Source organism: Ochotona curzoniae, unplaced genomic scaffold (genome assembly GCF_017591425.1).
Source record: "Ochotona curzoniae isolate NIBS_2020 unplaced genomic scaffold, NIBS_Ocur_1.0 scaffold_4506, whole genome shotgun sequence".
Lineage (NCBI taxonomy): Eukaryota > Metazoa > Chordata > Mammalia > Lagomorpha > Ochotonidae > Ochotona > Ochotona curzoniae.
The window spans coordinates 17,131,499-17,151,307 of NW_024467119.1; the positions used below are offsets into that span (position 1 = coordinate 17,131,499).

Genomic DNA, 19,809 nt, shown 5'->3' on the forward strand with positions numbered 1-19,809 from the left:
GTGAAAGGAATTCAGAGATTTCTGGGAAATATGGGGAGGAACCACAAAAGCGTTCATTTAGTCAATCATGTAATAATCTGTGACTAGTTAGTGACAAAATCCACCCAGTTCAGTCTGGTTATGTGCATAAATTCCTGATGACAGTCAGTTTACAGTAACCATGATCTGTACACCTGTCAGATAGGAGCAGAGCAGAATTTTAAAAATGAAATTCCCAGGAAAATAGTCTTTGGAAAGAAGGGGTTGGCGGCTACGTGCAGTTGAGAAACACTGAAGCTGTACGCAACAAACTGGGACTCTTCAAGAGTGAGGTTTGCACAGCTGCTTTGATTGGGGAACACGTGCCGCCAGCCGTACCCATCAACTGCTCAAGGGTGGAAGTGAAGTCCTAGCTCCTGATTGGTCACTTGCTAACTCTGCGTCGTGGCGGCACTGCTTTGCCTTGTGGAGTCTCTCCTCACATTTTCCCAATCATAGCAGCCTCCCAGATGTTTCAATTTCAGTCGTCCTTTCTCATTGAATAAGCTCGAAAGAACCTGAAACTGCTGCTTAGCTGTGTAATGGATAGGAGCTTCTTGACCTGATGGCAATTCAAGAACGGCTCTCTCGGGGGTTAGTTGCTTATTTTGGAATCTTTGTGAGAAGGCGGCCTCTCCTACCATGGCAGGTGCGAGGAGGTAGGTGTTGGACTGTTCAGTTCCTTGGAGTTAAAAGCATGAGCCCTTGACCTTGCCTCTGCTGGCGAATTGCTCCCTGCTGGGATTTATACGGTTGAAGAGTGATCGGGATGATTGCAGTTGACTTCACTGATTTTTCTGTGACCTCCACTTCGCCTCTGCTATGTATTCTGTATCTACATGAACTCTAATTCGCTGTTGCAGTCACTTCCACAGATACTTAGTTTTTAGTGGCATTTTTAAAAAATATTAGTTTCAGAGACACGTTTATTCCCAAAACATGATCTTACTCTCAAAGCACAATATGGTATTAGCATGTGACTTTAATTTTCCGTTGACAAAGAAGGTGCATGGAATGAATGTCAGGTATTGTATATCAACTTAAACAAGCTGAAAACCAATGTGCCTTCAGAACTTTACTCAATCAATTATTCTTGGGAGTCTTTGGGAAATATACCTGTTCTGGCCACAAAGCTTTTCCTTTTGCAATGCACAGACTACCTAATTAATGCTGTGAGACTACAGCTTGAAGCTGGAAGGAGCTTTCAAGTGACTTTGCCCTTTGTGTTTGTTTTGAAGAAGTGACTTCTTCCAGGCTCTGATGTGTGAAGGCTGGCAAACCCTTCCTTAATGGGTTCTGCGAGTTAGAGAATGGGGTTCTGTGTGCTGAGGTTTGTAAAGTGGATGTGCAATGCCATGTATCTTTTAGAGGGTAGCAGCATGGATCTAGAAAAAGCAGCGAGTTGCAAGGTTAAAGCTGCCTACTTCAAGTGTCCCAATCAAAGTGACAGGCATGGTGCTGAAAAGCAGCAGCATTTCCAGTCATGAATGTGGTTTGCAGTCATTTTATTTGGATGGAAAATTATTGTAAGAAGACATCAGACTTGACAGAAATAGGGCATATCCTTGCTGGTTCCACAGAAACCTGGTGGTCATTGCCCATTGCGGGTCCAGCCATAGACCTGTGAGAATAATGAAAAAGAGCATGCGTGTTAGAAAAATAAAGCTAACAGACCACTAGGCTCCCTGATGACGTATCTGGGAAGGCAGCAGAAGATGGCCCAAGGGTTTAGGTCCCTGTCACTCTTGTGGGAGAGCCTGATTAGCTCGTGGCTTCCGTCTGGCTTACAACTGGCTAACGTGGTCATCTTGGGGATGAATAAGCAGCTAAAAAATCGCTCTCTGTCTCTGCCTCTCTTTCTGTTCCTATTTCAGATAAATAAAACTCTCAAAGCATTTTAGGAAATGGAATTAAAACATTTATCTTGGTGAAAAATGGAAATCCAAGTATCTGAGAGATCTTCAAATAGCTAACCTAGTGTGATTGGCATGTGTTGAAATATTAGAGCATACGTCATAAAATGCACAAAATTTACATGCTAATAAAAATTTTTAAGAGAAAGTAATGACTAAGATGAATAAAAATGAGTATTTTGTACAGTTCGTAGACTTACTGTTTTATACCAAAATAATCTTTTAATTCCATTTTCTATGAACTTTTGAAGTACTCTTGTGTACGATTTGCCTGTGTAGCATTGCCCCCATGTCCATGAAAGCCTAACTCATGGACACAGGAAAGAAAGGTAAGAAAATCCCAAATAATTCAGACAGGTAAAACCACTCCTGTTATTACATCAAGGGATTGCTCTTTAGTTTTCCCCTTCAGAATAAAGATGCTTGTGGTTTTCTGCTCAATGAGAACAATTAGTCACTCCTGGGGCAAAAAAAAAAAAAAAAAAAAAAATGACCTCTAGTATGATAAGCATATTTCCCCATCAACAAATTTAGATGATAGTTTTTAATTTTAGTTAAGTACACAAGGGTGTGAGTTTCTGTCACATTATCATCTTTGTATTGTGGCAAAAGTTCCCTTCCCTCACCTTATTTTTTTATTTTTCAAGAAAGTATAATAGTTATATCTGCATGGGTTTCTCTCATAGGGTGACCGTTCTGTGCCAGGTGGGATTTAGTATCTAAAACTTTTTAATTTCATTGCACACTCTAGTCTTAAGGATGTCTGAAGTTAGCCAAATGCAGTTTCATAAGATCTCTAACTTTTCTCCATGCTTAATATTCTCATCCATAAAGTGAATTTGTTTCTATAATAAATAAGGTCTGTTTCCCATATCATAGAATATGATATTCATGGGTTCTACATTAAAGAAAAATCTACTTACCTAAGTAAGATAAGACAGTTGCATCAGAACTTTGGGACATTTTTCATTTCAGCATCAATCTGACAAAGAAAATGGAAAGTTTTAGTGACTGCGAAGTATTTTGAATGTAGATCTTAGGGAAGGTATTCATATTTTTGAGACACTGTTTAGAGAAAAAGATTCTGGCCAAAAAGTACTTTCGCACTGCTATTTTTATCGCCATTCTTCCCATTAGTTTAGGGCTAACCTATCTGTGCCTGGGTACAGTTAAGACTATTGGGAAAAACAAGAATCAATGGCAATGGTGTTTAGTAGTTGGTAATTATTGGCTGCATACAAAATGTCATTGGACAATGAAGGTGTGTGAGTGCCAGAGTAGTAAGTGTCTAAATTGAATCCTAAAGCCAAGTGAGACACTTGACTGGGACTGGCTTGAAAATGGTAGGACAATCTGGCCTGAGACACTATGTGCCAAGGCTAGGGGCAAGTTTTTTTTGTTTGGAAAACTGAAAAAAAATCAGCCAATGGTGATGTGTGGGCAGGCCTCAGAGAAAATCACATGCCAAACTCTGCAGTGTCTGTTCTTTCTTGGTTTAAAAAAATGACATTAGAAACAATGGAAGATTATTAGAGGAGTATACATATTTTGATGCAAATAGGAAAGCAATACTAATATATAGCAAAAAGGAAATCCTGAAGCAAGAGAAAAACGTAATTAGTGGAGGAAAATTTACAGTAAGATGAGAAAAATTTGGAAGACACGGTGGGCCTAGTATCAGTTTTGTTATTTTAACATTAGCTTTTTTTCTTTCAATTTGTATCAACAGTTCAGTAGTGTTTTTATATCAATATTTTCCTTTTGTCATCAATATTAAATTAGGGCTGAAATCTATGACAATAACATGAAATAAGAATCACTGCCTAATGTGGAATAATCATAATTTTTGTTCTGTCATATAACTACTAACTCTTATTTAAGCCATTTGTAAATGGAATATTCACATCGTACTTTGTATTTACATAGTATTAATCCATGAGTAGATACATATAAGACTACTAAAATTCTACTATGTGTCATAAATCTTATCTACTAAGAATACAGAAGTGAATATGTCAGTTTTCCACAAGTTTGAGGCAGGAAGGTGATGGAGAGTGGGTTGCTACGTCATCAGCCTCCTTTCTGCCCAACTTTCACAAGACCACCTGCATTTGTCTCTGCTTTCACGAATCCAGTAAGCACCTCCAGCACATCCCAGTGGCTCTGAGTACTGGGGAGTGCTTGCTGTCTGTCAGCACTCTGGGATGTTGCAAAGGAAGTATATTAGTGAGTTCCCAGGAGAACACAGGAGGATGAATGTGGGTGAAGAGAAAAAACAAAATTTCATGTCTTTCTTTAACTGTTGTGTTTTTCCATAGGCAAACAGGATTCTGTGACACACACAAATGGATTAGTCTTGAGAGTGCTATAGTAAATGAAGATTCTTGAGTGTGCCATGGAAAAGCCAGCAGAAAATTGAAGTGAGGGCTCTGTTTTTTTGATCATTGCAAGACGAGGACAAGGAAAAGGGTAGATTTTCACATAGTGAAACAATTTTAGGGGTCCAGAAGCCCCTTTGGCTACTCCTCTGACAGTTGTGCAAAGAATATTTGGAATTGTAAATAGAGATGCATATATGGCGATAAATACCTTGGCATGAGAAGAGTAGACTGCCATTACTTTTAAGGGGAAAAATGCCAAGCAAATACAGGAAAAGCAGATTCAACAGATTATGATCCAGGTAAGCTTAGGGTGATGAGCATCCACACTAAGCCCTGGGAATGACTGCTATTAGAACAGGTGAGCCCCTAGCATGAAGTCAGGAAAGCATGCTCTTCTTACTTAGCTGAGATCAGATTAGGAAGGCTGATGGAAACCCTAGAGGGTCTATTCTCAGCTATAAACAAACACAGAGGCTTAACTCTTGTCACATCTCATCTTCTTTCAGCAATTACTGAAAGATTGGTTATTAAGTAGCAACGTTACTGCTATACATGTAATGATCATAAAGCAACAAATTACAAAGTTACAAGCCTGCCTTCTCATTACAATGTTGAAATTTGGAAAATAGTTTGGAATAATAATGCAGGGGCACATCAAAAGATTCATATGAAATTTTTCCAAAAAAAAAAAATTGAATTAAAGCCAGGAGCTGGGAGTTTCGTATGGGTCTCTCCCATGGGTGCAGGGTCCCAGGGACTTGGGGCATTTTTTGTGGCCTTCCCAGGCCATAAACGGAGAGATGCATCAAATGTGGAGCAGTCAGGACAGGAATCTGAGCCCATATGGGATGTGGCAGCCCAGGGTGAGGGAGTAGCCTGCTCCACCATCGCACCAGCTCTGAGTTCCTAGATTTGATATGGCTCAGTTCTGGCTATCATGGACCTTTTTGGGGAATGGACCAGTAGGCAGAAATGCTGCTTGTGTGTGTGTGTGTCTCTTCTCAAATAAATCAATGAATGGACTTAAAGATCAGTAATTTTATGTAAATGTTTTGAAGTCTAAGCATATTTTTTCTTAATATCTTTTCTGTGAACTTGTACGTTGAATAGAAGAACTGAAAAGCAATCCAAAAAAGTGAATGGCAAATGACTTGAAGGAAGAAAGTGTTTTATATATAAAGTCAAAAAGGGAAATGCACATTTGGATAAGCAGATCATAAAAGGAGAGGGCAAAGTCTTCAGGAGTGATGCTTCTTATGGAGTTTAAACTAAGATTTAGGTTCCACACATGGCCTTTTACATGGCTGAGTTTCTTATATAGCAACTTCTACAGTAACAAACATCTTCCATGTGAGGTGATTTTATTATTTTTGGTAAAACATTTTAAATTCAATTTAAATTAATTTAGTAAAAGCAACTCTGTCCAAGAGACAACAGTTCAATGCAATTGTTTTAAATTGCATTGATAAATAAAATACCTGAGAATCCAAATCTCTCAGCTTTTATATTAAAGAGCTAACATGAATTTTAATGCAGTATATGACATTTGTCAGTGAAATTTAACATATTTTACTGCACTCTGAAGAAGCTGAGTGCATCAGTGGACAAGGGAGCTATTCACAGACCAGGGACAGCTGGGTTTGTGTCTAACCTTGGAACTTCAAGTGGCAGACTGAAATCCCAGTGCTATCTCTCCGTTGAGCCTCCCGCTCGTTAAAAATAACAAAAGAGAGAGTCCCTGGCCTTAATATTATCTTTTCTTATGCTTTCCTTGAGTTGTAAATAACAGGCCCAAACATACCAAGAACTGTGTTAAATGTCTTCTCCCTTATAATCTTTAGTTTTGCTAACAGGAATAATTATTCTAAGAGTTGCTAGCTTCACGTAAGCTAAGGATTAAGGAAAGCGTCTGTGTGTCACCTGCATTCTTTTGGGTTATAAAAGTCTGTGTATTCTCAAAGCGCATCAAAGTGCCTTTGATGGCCTCAGTGCAGATTAATAAAATCATTTCTCCATTAAGCTTTTCCTGGTTGTTTGATTAATCCTCACAGTATTCTTCATTTGAAATTGTTTAGAAATGATTACAAATAGGTTTAGCAAATAGGTTTGAAATTAGACTATAAACACAGGAATTAAAACCAGAATCCCCGAGCTTTGTAATGAAGACACTAAAACGTAGCACTGCTTGTCATACTAATTAAAGACTCTTATTACTGTAAGGTTCCCAATGACAAAACACAACTTAATTAAAATACTCAAAGAACTGTACTTGTAGCCCAAGGAATTAAAAAAAGACTGAAGTGTGACAGAGCTGCTATTTAAAACTGAGAACTGGTGTTTTGTTTATTTATATATTTATATTTTTTTCAAAAGCCAGGATAACGTCAATAGGAATTATGAAAGGAGTATCAGGGCCTAACTGGTAGAAGAATTCCTATAAAGGGAGCTCATCTTGGAAGTGCAGTAGGACATTTCTACTGATCGGAGAAAATGAATTGATAAAAGTGTTTATATGGGAGTTGAATTACTTTGGGAAGGATTAACTGAAGCAGAAGTTATGCTAGATGAATGATCTTCTTAGTTTTCTTCTAACAGCTTCATGTCAGTGATTCTTTTATTAAGTTCTTTGTATTGCCACGTGTTCTAATAAACACTAGGCTTTAGTTTTTTCATGACTTAATGTATGAGCAAAAATTCGTGCACATACTTTCACTTAACGAAAACATTGTTTGGTTGGTATTAAATCATTTTCCAAGGTAGAGTTGATGTTTATCATTAAATGATTTTTTTGTAAAGACAGAAAAGTGATGAGTGAAAAGTGAATTACACCTACTGCTTCTCCAACACAGGAAACAGTGAGCAACTGTGAAAACATGGTCAGAAAACCTTCCACAGTCAGCTGCAGAGTGGAGAAGGCATACAATCGGATGCATGAACTTGAGAAAGAGGTGAGCAATGGAAGAAGACAAGGTGGCAATGAGTTCTTAACTCTGTCTCTATTTTCTAAGTACTGAAAATGATTGCTAAAGAGATAAATGGAGTATGTGAAGCAAAGGGCTGACTCTGATAAAGGTCAAAGAATATTCCTCCAGTGGGTAGGGCACATTTGCCTTGGAGCAGGAAATCTTGAAATCTCAGATGTTGAGCACACCCAGCTCTGCTAATAAAGTGCACTAAGCTGGACTCTCCCCTAACCTCACACCTTCCTCTTATGTAAGGGTGTCTGGACCAGAAAGCACCAGCCTCACACTTCAGCTTATAGGAGAAAAGCCATAGGTTGCAAGTGCAGTGAGTAGGGAGGCACTGCTTCACTTAAAAATCAGAATACAAAATCTCTGACTGGAACCTCCCCTGGTTTGCACAAGATGTAAAATCAATCATCTGGCAGCCATACAAATACATGTAAGAGGGATAGAGCAGGAGAGAAAGAAAAAAAGGGGGATGTGGGAAAGGATAGCAGAAAGGAAGAAAGGGAGGAGGAAAAGGGATGTGTTAGTTTTGTAATTCAGAGAGAGCGCATGAGGGAGAGTACAAGTGAGCTCTCAGGTACTGATTCACTTCCCAGATGCTCACAAAGGTCTTAGCTGGGGTCTCCTAGGTGGGTGGTAGCAGCCAGGTTACTTGAGCTGGTGCCTCCAGGAGCCCCCATTTACAGGAAGCAGGGGTCAGGAAGCTGAGCTGGCTGTCAAACCTGATGTGGACATCAGCATCTTCACAGGTTCAATGCTTGCTCAGAGAAGGGAGATTAAAAGGACAATGAATGAAAGAACTATCAAAATTTGGAGGATTAGGGAAGGACATGGGGAAGTTTGAACTATAGGAGTTCCAATTGCTTTCAGAACAGGAAACCAGTTCACAGAGAAAGGAATCATCTGTACGGAAAAGTGACTCTCATTTGAATATCACTATAAACCTTGACCTTTCAGAAAATGAAAGCTGCTTTACCGTAAGTCGTGTGGTCTTCAGGAATTCTTGCATTTTGTTAAGACAAAGTTGTAGTCAACATTTTTATAGTTAAACTGGAAGTGCTAGTATCAGCTTATTTTCTAAACATTTTTTTCTTCAAACTATGTATGCAAAAGCTATGCAAATACATGCACATTTATATGAAATAAACTTTTCATGTAATATGTCCTTCTGCTAGGCAAGAAGGATTGTTGTACTATGTTTTTCTTCCCTCACTTAAAAAATGTAGTAGAAATTTACAACCTACAGTTTGAAAAACAATGTATTATACATAGCTTTTTGCATTCATAACCACTTGTATTAAAGTATTACACTTTATTCATGAACATATTAGTTGTATATTATAAAGAGATTGCATATGCTTCATTGGTATAATTCAAAGATGATAGCCGTAATGCTTTCCCTCCCTTCATTATCATGTAAGTGTCTTTTAAGATTTAATGATTTAAAAGGCAGAGTACACAGAGAGCTAAGTGAGAGATCTTTCAATTGCTGGTTCACTCTAGAGATTTCTGTCACCATCAGCAGTCCAGGTAGAAGCTAGAAGCCAGGAACACTGTCCAAGGTCTCCACCTGTGTGGTAAGAATTCAAATCCTTGTGTGGTCATCTGCTGTCTCGCAGGTACATTAGTAGGAATTGGCGGTTTCTGCTTCAGCAGCATGAGTAGCTGGCACCCCAACCCACACATTGAAACAGGATGTGGGCTGCACAAGCCAGTTGCCACATATCAGCTCCACACTTGGCTTTTAAATGAACGTAATGGGCACTGGAAAGGATCATCTTAATTTCATTGCAAAGACAACAGTTCAAATAGCATCAGAGAAAGCACACTTGCATTGCAAAGAATGAAGGAAATGAATGTAGGCTTTCTTAAAACCAGCCATGTGATCAGCAGAAGGTAATGGTGGCCTACCTCTGAGTCACAGTAGAGCGGAGGGGAGTTAATGGAACAGCATTTGGAGGCAAAATCTGAATGTTTGTTAACCACATCGGCTAGTTCCATTGATGTGGCATCAGGCAGTTTTGCTCTTAGTTGCTGTGACAATCTGAAAAACAGATTTACTAGATTATTTTATAAACATCTCTAATACAAAATGGCCATGTCAGACCATTTATGATAAAAAAAACAGTGTAAAGGAAAATATTTCTTGAAGCTTCTATACATGTGGAATGGTTTTCAGGGAAACAATTTTAGAGCGTTAATTCCCATGAACCCCCTTAAAGACCATGAGAAGAATGCTGCTGAACTCCAAGATCTGGTCCTGACTCCGCCTCCATTTGTTACTTCAACCTGCTTGGTTCCTCCATTTCTCTCATCTCCCCTGTTTCAGATTTTTACTTCTTTCAGGAATGTTTATTTCACAGGACCTCAGATGCTCTTAACTTTTATATTGTACGTCAAGTTTGTCTATTTCTGGCTGTTGCTTTTAGCTCTATTCTATTAACTCACTGGAGCTCAAGGTCTCTCGATTCTTTGCTTGGAAAACAATTTTTACAGAAATCATTGCCAGCTCAGTGGTTTATAACAGGAGGTGGAAGCGACCCTAAGTTTCCTAGTGTTGTGTGTGGTAAGGTGGGTGCTGGGAAGGCCCAAGATGGAGAGCAGCCTGTTCCAACTGGTTCATGAAGGCATTCCTGGAGTGCACAGATTCCTGGAGTGCAGATTCGAGTGGGGAGGAACTCAAACTAGGAAAACAAGATTCAAATACTTCAACCCTCGAGTCTTGATCTCTACTTTCAAAGTGTAAGTGGGAATTCTACACATTCATCTGGAATGGAGACTATGAATAATTCCTTAATCACCCTAATTCTGGAGTTTAAAACTGTTGGCAGAGCATTCCAATTCCTGCATTTTCCTGGTTAACAATTTCTACAGTGGCCTTGTAATCTTCCTCTAGGTTATTGTATCATTTTCTGATAACTAAAAAAATACATATTTTGATGTAAAATCTTTCTCCTTCATTTGTTTTTGAGCTTTGCTAACATGAATATTAATGAAGGTGTTCTACTTTGGGGTTCTTTAGGATGATATTTGTGTTGCATCGTATTTGTGTTTGAGAGTCCATGTTACTCAAAACAATTCCAAAAGGCAATCTGAGAAACTGATTAGATAATGTTGTGAGTGCTATGGTCGTCTCAACATAGACCCCTCCCATGAAACCAGTACCATCTTATTACATTCTGATATGTTAGAGTTGATGCTTATTTATGAAGCAGTGCCTTTTCTTCCTTTTAATTGGGAAAACTTGGTATTGTATAACATTATTGGTATAATTAGCATTAACTCCAGTTGATGGAGAATTGGTCCTGGGGTGACCTAACATTCTCTTTTACTTAAAAAAATATGTCTGTATGTCAGATAATATGCCATGAGGTAGACACTTTTTAAAACTCTAATAGCTCTTAATTAATCACATATAGCAATTTATACAACAACTGTAGGTCAATAATGTTGCCAAGCTGTGCTAATTTTGCCATTCTGAAGCTAGTTCTTTGACAATTTATATTTCTGTGAATTTTAATTGGCCACGCACATGATATAAACTACAGATATCTATATCTATCTATCTATCTATCTATCTATCTATTTATGTTTTTTTTTAACTCTTCATGTTGCACACCATAAAATTTCAGCCAAATTTTAAGATCACCATAGCAGGCAAATATTATTGAAGAGTGTGAACATTGTCTTACTTTTTCTTGTACTCAGTAAATGTATTTTCAGAATAATCTTTGCACAGTTCTTGTCCCTTGTTAATGAAGGAAGATAGCTCCTTTTTCAGTTTAGGACCCTGTATGGAAACAATAATTAGATAACAAATATCTGTTATAAAACATCCATGAGACCATTAAGCCATAATTTCCTGCTTGGCATCAGTGCAGATATTTATTATGCATATTGGATATTACATCTTATTTGCATAAAGCTGGGTAGTGAATGTTTTAGCCTATGCAAGCATTATGTAGGAGCTGTGATGATAACGTAGAGCCATATTTGCATTCTTAGTTTGGCAGCCACACATGGATAGCTTATGAGCCCAACCTGGATCACAAGTTGTGATCTGCTCCCTGAGTGTGATTTGCAACCTTTGGTCCACCTGGTTGGTAAAGCAGATCTCCCACATGGTACCTTAGCGTTTAAGCAGGCAGTGGAGTCTTCAGAGGCACAGCACTCACTGAGGCTTTTCAGCGTTGGCTCAAGGACTTTGCTTAGGAATACTTCAGGAATCTGAGTCCTTCTACCTAGTTCGAATGTATACCTGGTGGGAGAGAGAAGGTATGCACTCCTTTAGATATGTGACATACCTATTATAAAGACAGAGCACCTGCTTTCTGCATCTTCAAGATTTAGCCAAAACTGACTCAAAAGTTGATTCCAAATATTGGATTGTACAACAGTTCCTAACATTGGGTTATATATTATTTTCACTGAAATAAGTTACCATCTGTTTTAACAGTATTTTAACTTATGAATTAGATGTCTATGTGTAATACATCCATGATATTTCAAATGCATGTAAAACTGTGCAAACATAATGCAAGTGAGTACTTGATGTTGTTTTTCTATGAAGATGAGTTTGTATAACTTCTTTCATTCTGCTGTGTCTCACAGTTGTCTAAGGACTTATAACAACATTGAGCATTTAACAAACATAGAATTCCAGTCCTGTCTAAATACTACTCTGTGGCTGATTGATGAATTTACTTCAGTTCCTTTTATAGATCAATGAAAAAAGATAAAGATCTATTACTTCCTTGCATTTATTCCTTTCCAATTCAATGGTAGCTTAAATATCTATATATGTATATCTATACATTATATGTATGACTTGAATGACCATGTATTTGCTATGCAAAATATTTGTTGACAATAGTATCCCAAAGATTGATATTCATTAAGTTTCTCATTTAAGACTCTGACCTAAAAGTAGTAGTATAAAAACAATTGCTAGTATGATAAACATTTCTTGCATGTATTACACATCTGTGGCTTTTTGTATAAGAATGTTACATTGGCTTCCGACCACGTTTCTATACACATTTATCATAAGGCACCTCTGTGCTATGTACATAAGGGTTAGTCTTACACTCATTAAGACATTTAAGTTCAGAGAGGTCAAATTACTTCTTTTGGTCATGTCTAATGAACAGAGGAAGAAGAAAGAAACAAAGTTTTTTTTTTTCTCTCCATCCACAAAGTCAAATAACAAAGGTTGAGATCTTTGAACAGCATGCACAATATCTTGCTTACAGTTGAAATGAATGACAAGCTGCCTTCCTGCAATCTTGCCTGCAGTGGTTCCTTTTAGTCCAAGTGACTTTAACATGGAAATATATTCCTTGTCATTTCTACTTACTGGTCCATGACATTGGTATTTGCTGAATCACACACATCTTTACTTGTGGGCAACTTCACAGCTGGCAGTTCAGGGGGCTGGGCGGCTGGCATGAAGTAAGTACACACAAAAATGCCCATGGGTGTTTTTTCGTTACAACATTCTTCAAACTTAGAATTCTTTGTGGATAAGCTGTCACATATTTTTACGGTGTGTTCAGGAAGCTATAAAAAATGGGGATTATAGGAATTGTTAATTTTCTGATTGGGTCAGTTCAAAGCAAAGCATACTTGGATTTACAAACCCTAGGATTGTGCTTGTGGAAGTCAGTGTGAATGCTCACAGCGAGATATGTGGTAAAGTATTTGAGAAGGCAATGTGTCGATATGTACTGCAAGACTTAACAATGTGTAGTTTTGTTCCCAACACGTCATACCCAGAAAATAATTATGTGTTAATACATGATCATTCTGATTATTTCCTGGCACATGGCTTATAATATTGAAAACTGATGAAACCTAAGTATGATAATAGATGATTGGTTTAATAAAAATGTGGTTCATTGGGTAGATGTAATATATGTAACAGACATGTATTGGAGTCCTATTTAGCCTTTAAATATCATTATAGAGGAATGCTTATTACTTACACAGGCAAGTATGTTTTAGTGGACAAAGATTAGGCAACACAATGTACCTCATCACTAGAAAGGTCAGTAGAACCTTGGAGACAGACATTTCTCTAAAATAACTGCCACAATTTGCAACTGCGTGCAAGGATTATGCCAGTTAGAAATGATGAAACGCATTGAAGCGGTCATTAAATTATAAAAAGAATTATAGAAACATTAGTAGCCTATAGAATTATCAAGGTTATCCTGTAGTGTGATAGAACTTGATGTGATAATGAAAATGCTTGCTGCCCAAACTGTCCATTATTATTATACATTTCAAATGTGGAATAGCTGACTAAAGATTGGTCAATTCTATTCAATTTAAATATCTCCCTTTATTTATTATTATAAATACATTTCTCTCTCTTCATAAGGACAATATTATGATTTTTGGTCCTTCAGTCTTTCAAAAAAGTGTTTTATAAATTTACTCCATAACCTTAGGAAGAAGTAAAATTTTTAGTCCTTTTTAATAATAGGTATTATGCTGCCTAATACAATACAGCAAGAGCCTGATAATCAGGTATTTTGTGTCCTTGTATTTGGTCCCTGCCACTCACTAGTTGAGTAGTCTCAAAGATCAGTGCTTGCTAATATTTTGTTTCCTCATCTGTAAAATGGAGTTAAGCACATGCAAGTAAGATTGTGTTACCTCTGTGGCCATGCAATCCTCAGAAGTAGACTCGCAGCATTTGGAGAGAATATTAGTAATATCTTCAGCAAGTGGCAAAACATCCTTTAGATCAGCAGTTGGTACTCTTTGGGCTAATTTTATCAGATGGCTACACAGTTAAAAATGAATTTGTTAGCTTATCCACAGTCTCAGTTTTCTTAGATTCACAAGAACACACCGTACACAGGATTCCATCATCATTTGCACTGTTTTTCCCCTAATGGCTGCACAGCTTATATGTGCCACCTAGCAGATCCTATGTAACAAAGTCACAGACTCGAAATTAAGCCACCTCCAATGAAAATTCTCAAATTTAGGCGCTAACATGCAGCTTCTCTTTGGCTAGATATACAGAATTGAAGCCTTAAAATACTGCATCTAAAACAGTAAACAAGTGCTAGTGTTTCTATTCATAATGCCAATGTGATATTTTTGTGGTGCTTCAGTTTTTTGAAACTTAGTAACAATAAATAAAATAATAAAATGTATAGCCCTATGCCATGAATTTAAATAATCCTTAAATATTTCATAATATTTACATATGTAGAAAGAATTGTTCTTTACTACTTTCATATCTTCATTGTCAATGTAGCAGGAATATCTTCAAGTATTATTTATGCATTAATATTGTACCACATTGAGACAATTTTCTAAAATTGTAACAACATAATACTTAACTGACCATCTTAATTATGAGGCATACAGTTTAGCAATGTTAAATATACTCTCATTGTTGTGTAACATATGTCCATAACTTTCATATCTTATGGATTGAAGCCCTTTACTAAGTTATTGTCTTCCATACACCTCAGCCCTTGGCAACACTTTTCTACCTTATTTCTCGGATCTGACACTCTGTGTAAGTGGAATCAGAATACTTGTTCTTTTGAAACTGTCTTAGTTTATTCAGTAGAGTATCTTTGAGGTTCATCCATGTTGTACCATACAACAAGGTTTTCTTCTTGTGAAATACTGTATCATAATATATATATACTAAACATAATATTTAATTGTACATAGATGTGATATTGCCCTTATTCATTCACTTATTGATTCCTTCCCTCACCTATTGTAAATCGAGCTCAATAAACATGGAAATGCAGACCTCTTTTTGAGATCCTGCTTTTATGTTTTTGACATATATGGTATTCCCAGTAGAATTGCTGGGAATTCTGTTTTCCATTGTTTTGAGGAAATTATGTACTGTGTTCCATTACAGATATATTATTTTACACCCCCAATAGTGTAGAATCATTTCCTTTTCTTTGCATCTTCACCAATATTTGCCTTTTCTGTTTTTTTGATGGCAACCATCATCATGGAGAAGATAGAATCTCATGGAGGTTTTGATAAGCTCTTGCTTTATAATTAATGATGCCGAGCATCTTTTCATATGCTTGTTTGCCATTTGTGTATTTTCTTTTGAGAATTGTTTCCCCGAATCTTTCACCAAGTTTTAAATTGACTTTTTTTTTGGCTGATGATGTATTTGTTTTTTGTGTATTCTGCAACACTGCTGTGCCACCGCCGTGGCTTCCCTGTATCCGGGGGTCTCCAGGTACCCCCTGCTTTCTGCCTGACCCCTATTTTTTCCCCTGTACTCTGCTTCTTGTACTTCACCCTGTCTAAAGATTCTCCGTCTTATCAGATGTGTCTGTAACCTATGCCGCCATCTTGCCTCTCGGCTTTTGTGTATTCTGAATAAGAAGTGCTTATCGGACATATGATTAATAAATAAGTCCTTCACCCTGTTGCTTATGTCATTTGATGTGACTTGTGTCATTTTTATTGTTCGTGCTTTGTTGTCACATGCAGCAAATTGTTAAATTCCATATGTAGTTCTGAAAATTTTCTTTTGTGTCCTGGTTTCATGACATTATATTTTACTTTTACAGTCTTTAATGCATTTTTATCTAATCAACTTTTTAAACACAAATTGATTGAAAAGCAGAGGGAGAGATGTAGGAGGAAACAGATATGGAGATTGAGGGCTCCATTTTGCTGGCACATTGCTACACTTGATCTTAGCCAAAAGGCCTAGAAGCGATTATTGGTTCATTTGTAAATAGCCACAACTGTTGGCACAGGGTCAGGTCAAAGCCAGGATCCTGGCACTCAGGACAGTTCTCCCATTGGGTGGCAGGAAGAAGCTCCTGGGCCATCTTCTATTGCTTTGCCAGGCATATAGGAAGCTAGATGGAGCAGCTGAGACCTGAACTGATGCTCAAATGGATGCTGGTGTCACAGATTTACCCTACTGTATCACATTTCTAAGTCAGTGCTTGTATATAGTGCAAGATAAGGTTCCAACTTCATTTTTTTACATATAGAGATCTAGTTTTCCGTGCACAACTTGTTAAAGTAATTATCTTTTACCTTTTGTGTAGTCCTGACAATAAATAATCTGGTTATATATGGAAGCTTATGTTTGAACTCTCTATCTTGTTCCATTACTACCTTCCTATATAACTTCAGGACAATGTCACACCTCTTGATTACTGGTGTTTTGTGTAGTGTGTTTTGAAATCAGGAGACACTTAGAAGATCTCAAGTTATTTCTGCATGAATAAGTAGCACTGGTATTTTATAGTTAGCTCTTTGTTCCCAACAAATAGGATGTTCTTGTGTGGGAGGGTAAATCCCTAGAAACTGTTACAAGTATGTATTAATAAGTAAGTAAGTAACAGATGTATGGTAGCTTTATAACATAATTTCTTATGTTCTTTCCAAATACACAACATTAGTGCAAGAGCAGAGGGAAAGGAGGGGATAGAGCTAATGGTACTGGATGTGTGAGTAGTTTTAATGGAAGATTTTTAAAAGGACTCATATTGGCAGGGCCTGGTGTGATAGATCAATTAATCCTGGCCTTGCAGTCACCAGGATCTCATATAGACATTGGTGCTGGCCTCTGCTGCTGTACATCCCTCTCAGCTTCCTGCTTGTGGCTTGGGAAAGCAGCTGCAGATGACCCAAGTCTTTGAGACTCTGTTCCCACATGGGAGACCCAGAGAGGCTCTTGGCTCCTGGCGTTAGATTGGCTCATTTTCTGAGCCAATCTTGTAGCCACTTGGGGAGCGAAACAGCAGATGGAAAATCTTTTTCTCTGTCTCTCCTCCTCTGTACAACTGCCTTTCCAATAAAAATTAAAAAATGATTTAAAAAGTAGAAGAGTTCATGTTGGTAGTTTTTGTTCTCATGGCAACATATCATTTATAGGCACAAGAGGTAGTTTCCTTCATTGCCATTAAATGAAACAAGTTTATGGATCAGAGTAATACGTAGTAAAGTGATGGCTAATCTTGAAAAGGAAACCTGCACTTCTGCATGTAAAGAGATGGGAGAAGGGTCATGGAGACACTTTGAAAAACAACAAAGTTAACAGTGCAGAAGGAGCCATATGGCAGTCAAAATAGCTGACTATGAGACAGAATAAATTCCTGAATGTCAGAGATATATACTAGACAGTACAAAGCTTCAAATAACAAGGTTCCAGAAAGCCTCATTCTGAGAAAAACTGGGCAAAGCAGATAACAGCTATGACTGAAGATACATCTTAAAAATTTTATATTTGTTACATACACTATTAGTATTGAGAAATAGTTTTCAGTGGTCTGTTTGGCATATAACATGCAAATTATTGATTAAAAACAAATCACATCTTTTATAAGATAGCCCTGTTTCTTAGTGTTTATGCTGTGTAGATAAAGAATTGGGCTGCATTTATGAAGGTTCTTGGAAGACAAGACAATGTTTTCTCTCTTGCATTACGAATATCTGCTTAGAGAAACTTAATTTTAGCTATAACTTGTACAGAACCTAACTTGTAGCTCAGAGAGTGATGTTTAATTTATACCTGCGTCTTGATTTCTCCATCCCATAAACCGCATACTGTGAACAGACTCTATTTGACAGAGTGGTGAGAAGCGATAAATGTTTAATCTGGAGTCTCTGCAACATTAAAGAATCTCATTAGAAGATAAAGATCCATTGAAAATGGTGTAAACAAATGGCAAAAACAGTTTGTTGGTTAATATAATGCTGAACACCAACTCAAAGCCTTATCAGAAAGTTTCCCCCAGAAATGGTATGCTTAATTTCCAATAAACCAAACGTGAAGATGCATTTTAAAGACATTTACTGATTGCAGAATGCCAGCTACCCCTGTTATTGAAAAGGAAATCCATTACCAGGAAAACAAGGAAAGTGGCACATGATGAGAACGTAAGCAACATGGAACCTACCTCTTTCAGGAAGCACACCGTTGGGTTTGGAGAAGTGCAGCAGGTCCCTACCATGGAGAGGTAGCTCTTGGTGTAACTGACTAGAATGGGCAGAGGAGCTTGTCCATAGTTAATGGAATATTCATACAAAAACCTATGGAAAGAGAGAAAACAGGACTGGCTAAAAATTCATGGAGAAAGCAAACCTGAATTTTTCACCAATATTTTGATGAAGATAGGATGCATGTCGTGTATGTTTGTAGTTTTAACATTTAAAAGCAAGTAAGGATTTAGACACAGAACTACAATTAAAATTCTGGGTCCACATATTCATTAAAGAAGAGATTTTTCTAAATTCCCTGTCATCTTGAACAGGTGATTTCATGTGTTTCATTGTGTTTGCGGTGTTCAGCAAGTGGATTGTCCATGGTCGCTGTTTATTAATTAAATCGCTGATGAAATTAAGTACAATGAATATGTTTAATGGATCTACCTTTTAACATCAGATTGTTATTCTAGATAGTTGCTTTCTAAAAGCTTGTGTTTTTTTTTTAAATTCAATTTTCAGATATACAGGTATTCCTGGATTTGAAGGACTCTGAAATCTAGGGGAAAATCTTTGAAAATTCACAGAAATGCATAAGCCAACTACTATTATATAAAATTATGGCCAATTTGAGTAATAGTTTTGATCTAGATCTATCTATGGGTGTGTGTGTATATGTGTGTGTGTGTCAGCTTACTTTATAAAAGTATATAAGTAAGTTGATTTCTTGTTTTTTGTATGTTTTTGGCCTTCTAAGATGAACAATGTCAGCATATAATGCAATTGCTCCTACGTATTAAACAATAAACTGAAAATCGTACATGCACTTTTGTAGTATCTATGTCATGATGTTCATAACTGTTTTGGGGACTCAGGGGTTGAGGAAAAAGAAGCCATATCCTGTGGTGTGTGCGGCTTTTTTTTTTTTTAATTCAGTGTTTAAAGTCTGTAGCATAAATTTGCTTCTGTTTTCTGGAACGTACAAGAATTCCTGTCACAAGGGGAATCGATAGTTGCAGACACATGCTTGAAGGTGTCATGTGGATAGAGGATCTATGTGATTCTGCTTCAGTTAACAGAACTAGGACTGATGGGAGGGAATTTGGGAAAATGGAGCTCCTGTACGACTCAGAAGGCATTTCCAATAATCTGCACTGACCAGGGAATGGGCTGCCTTGAGCTGGAGTCACATTCTAATTAATACAAATTGATTACTATGCACTTGCACTTGGGGTTAGATGAGATTAATTTCTGCTAGTTTATGTCTTAACGTTCTGTTTATAATGGCCACAGCTCACTTGTCAGCAAACTCCATTGGATCTCTCCGGAATGCCTCGCAGATTTCATCATTTGTTGGCTCCACGTAGGTAGGAAACTCCTGCGGTGGATGTTTCAGGGCTGCCATGCAGAGTTTCCTTTCCAATCCCTCTCTGGTGCAGCACTCAGCAGTTCCGGGGTGCACTGGGAATGGAGAGTCACTTTCACAGGACGTGACAGACAGTGCTGTGGTCTGGAGGCAGTGAAGAAAAGCTCAGTGGAACTTCAGTAGAACATCTTAGTCTGTAACTTTAAATTCCC

The 19,809-nt window shown here is 37.5% G+C and overlaps 1 protein-coding gene across 1 annotated transcript in view; it reads right to left on the reverse strand.

Moving 5' to 3' along the window:
• Positions 1-1,515: 1,515 nt before the first annotated feature.
• Positions 1,516-19,809, reverse strand: part of GC (GC vitamin D binding protein) — a 39,383-nt gene continuing 21,089 nt past the window's right edge. The window contains exons 4-13 of the mRNA XM_040966944.1: positions 19,530-19,741; positions 18,207-18,339; positions 17,819-17,913; positions 13,942-14,071; positions 12,638-12,840; positions 11,410-11,539; positions 10,974-11,071; positions 9,193-9,325; positions 2,855-2,913; positions 1,516-1,639 (exon numbers count right to left, since the gene is read on the reverse strand). Of these exons, the coding sequence (XP_040822878.1) occupies positions 2,878-2,913; positions 9,193-9,325; positions 10,974-11,071; positions 11,410-11,539; positions 12,638-12,840; positions 13,942-14,071; positions 17,819-17,913; positions 18,207-18,339; positions 19,530-19,741 (1,170 nt within the window). The 3' untranslated portion in view covers positions 1,516-1,639; positions 2,855-2,877. The remainder of the gene's footprint in view (positions 1,640-2,854; positions 2,914-9,192; positions 9,326-10,973; positions 11,072-11,409; positions 11,540-12,637; positions 12,841-13,941; positions 14,072-17,818; positions 17,914-18,206; positions 18,340-19,529; positions 19,742-19,809) is intronic.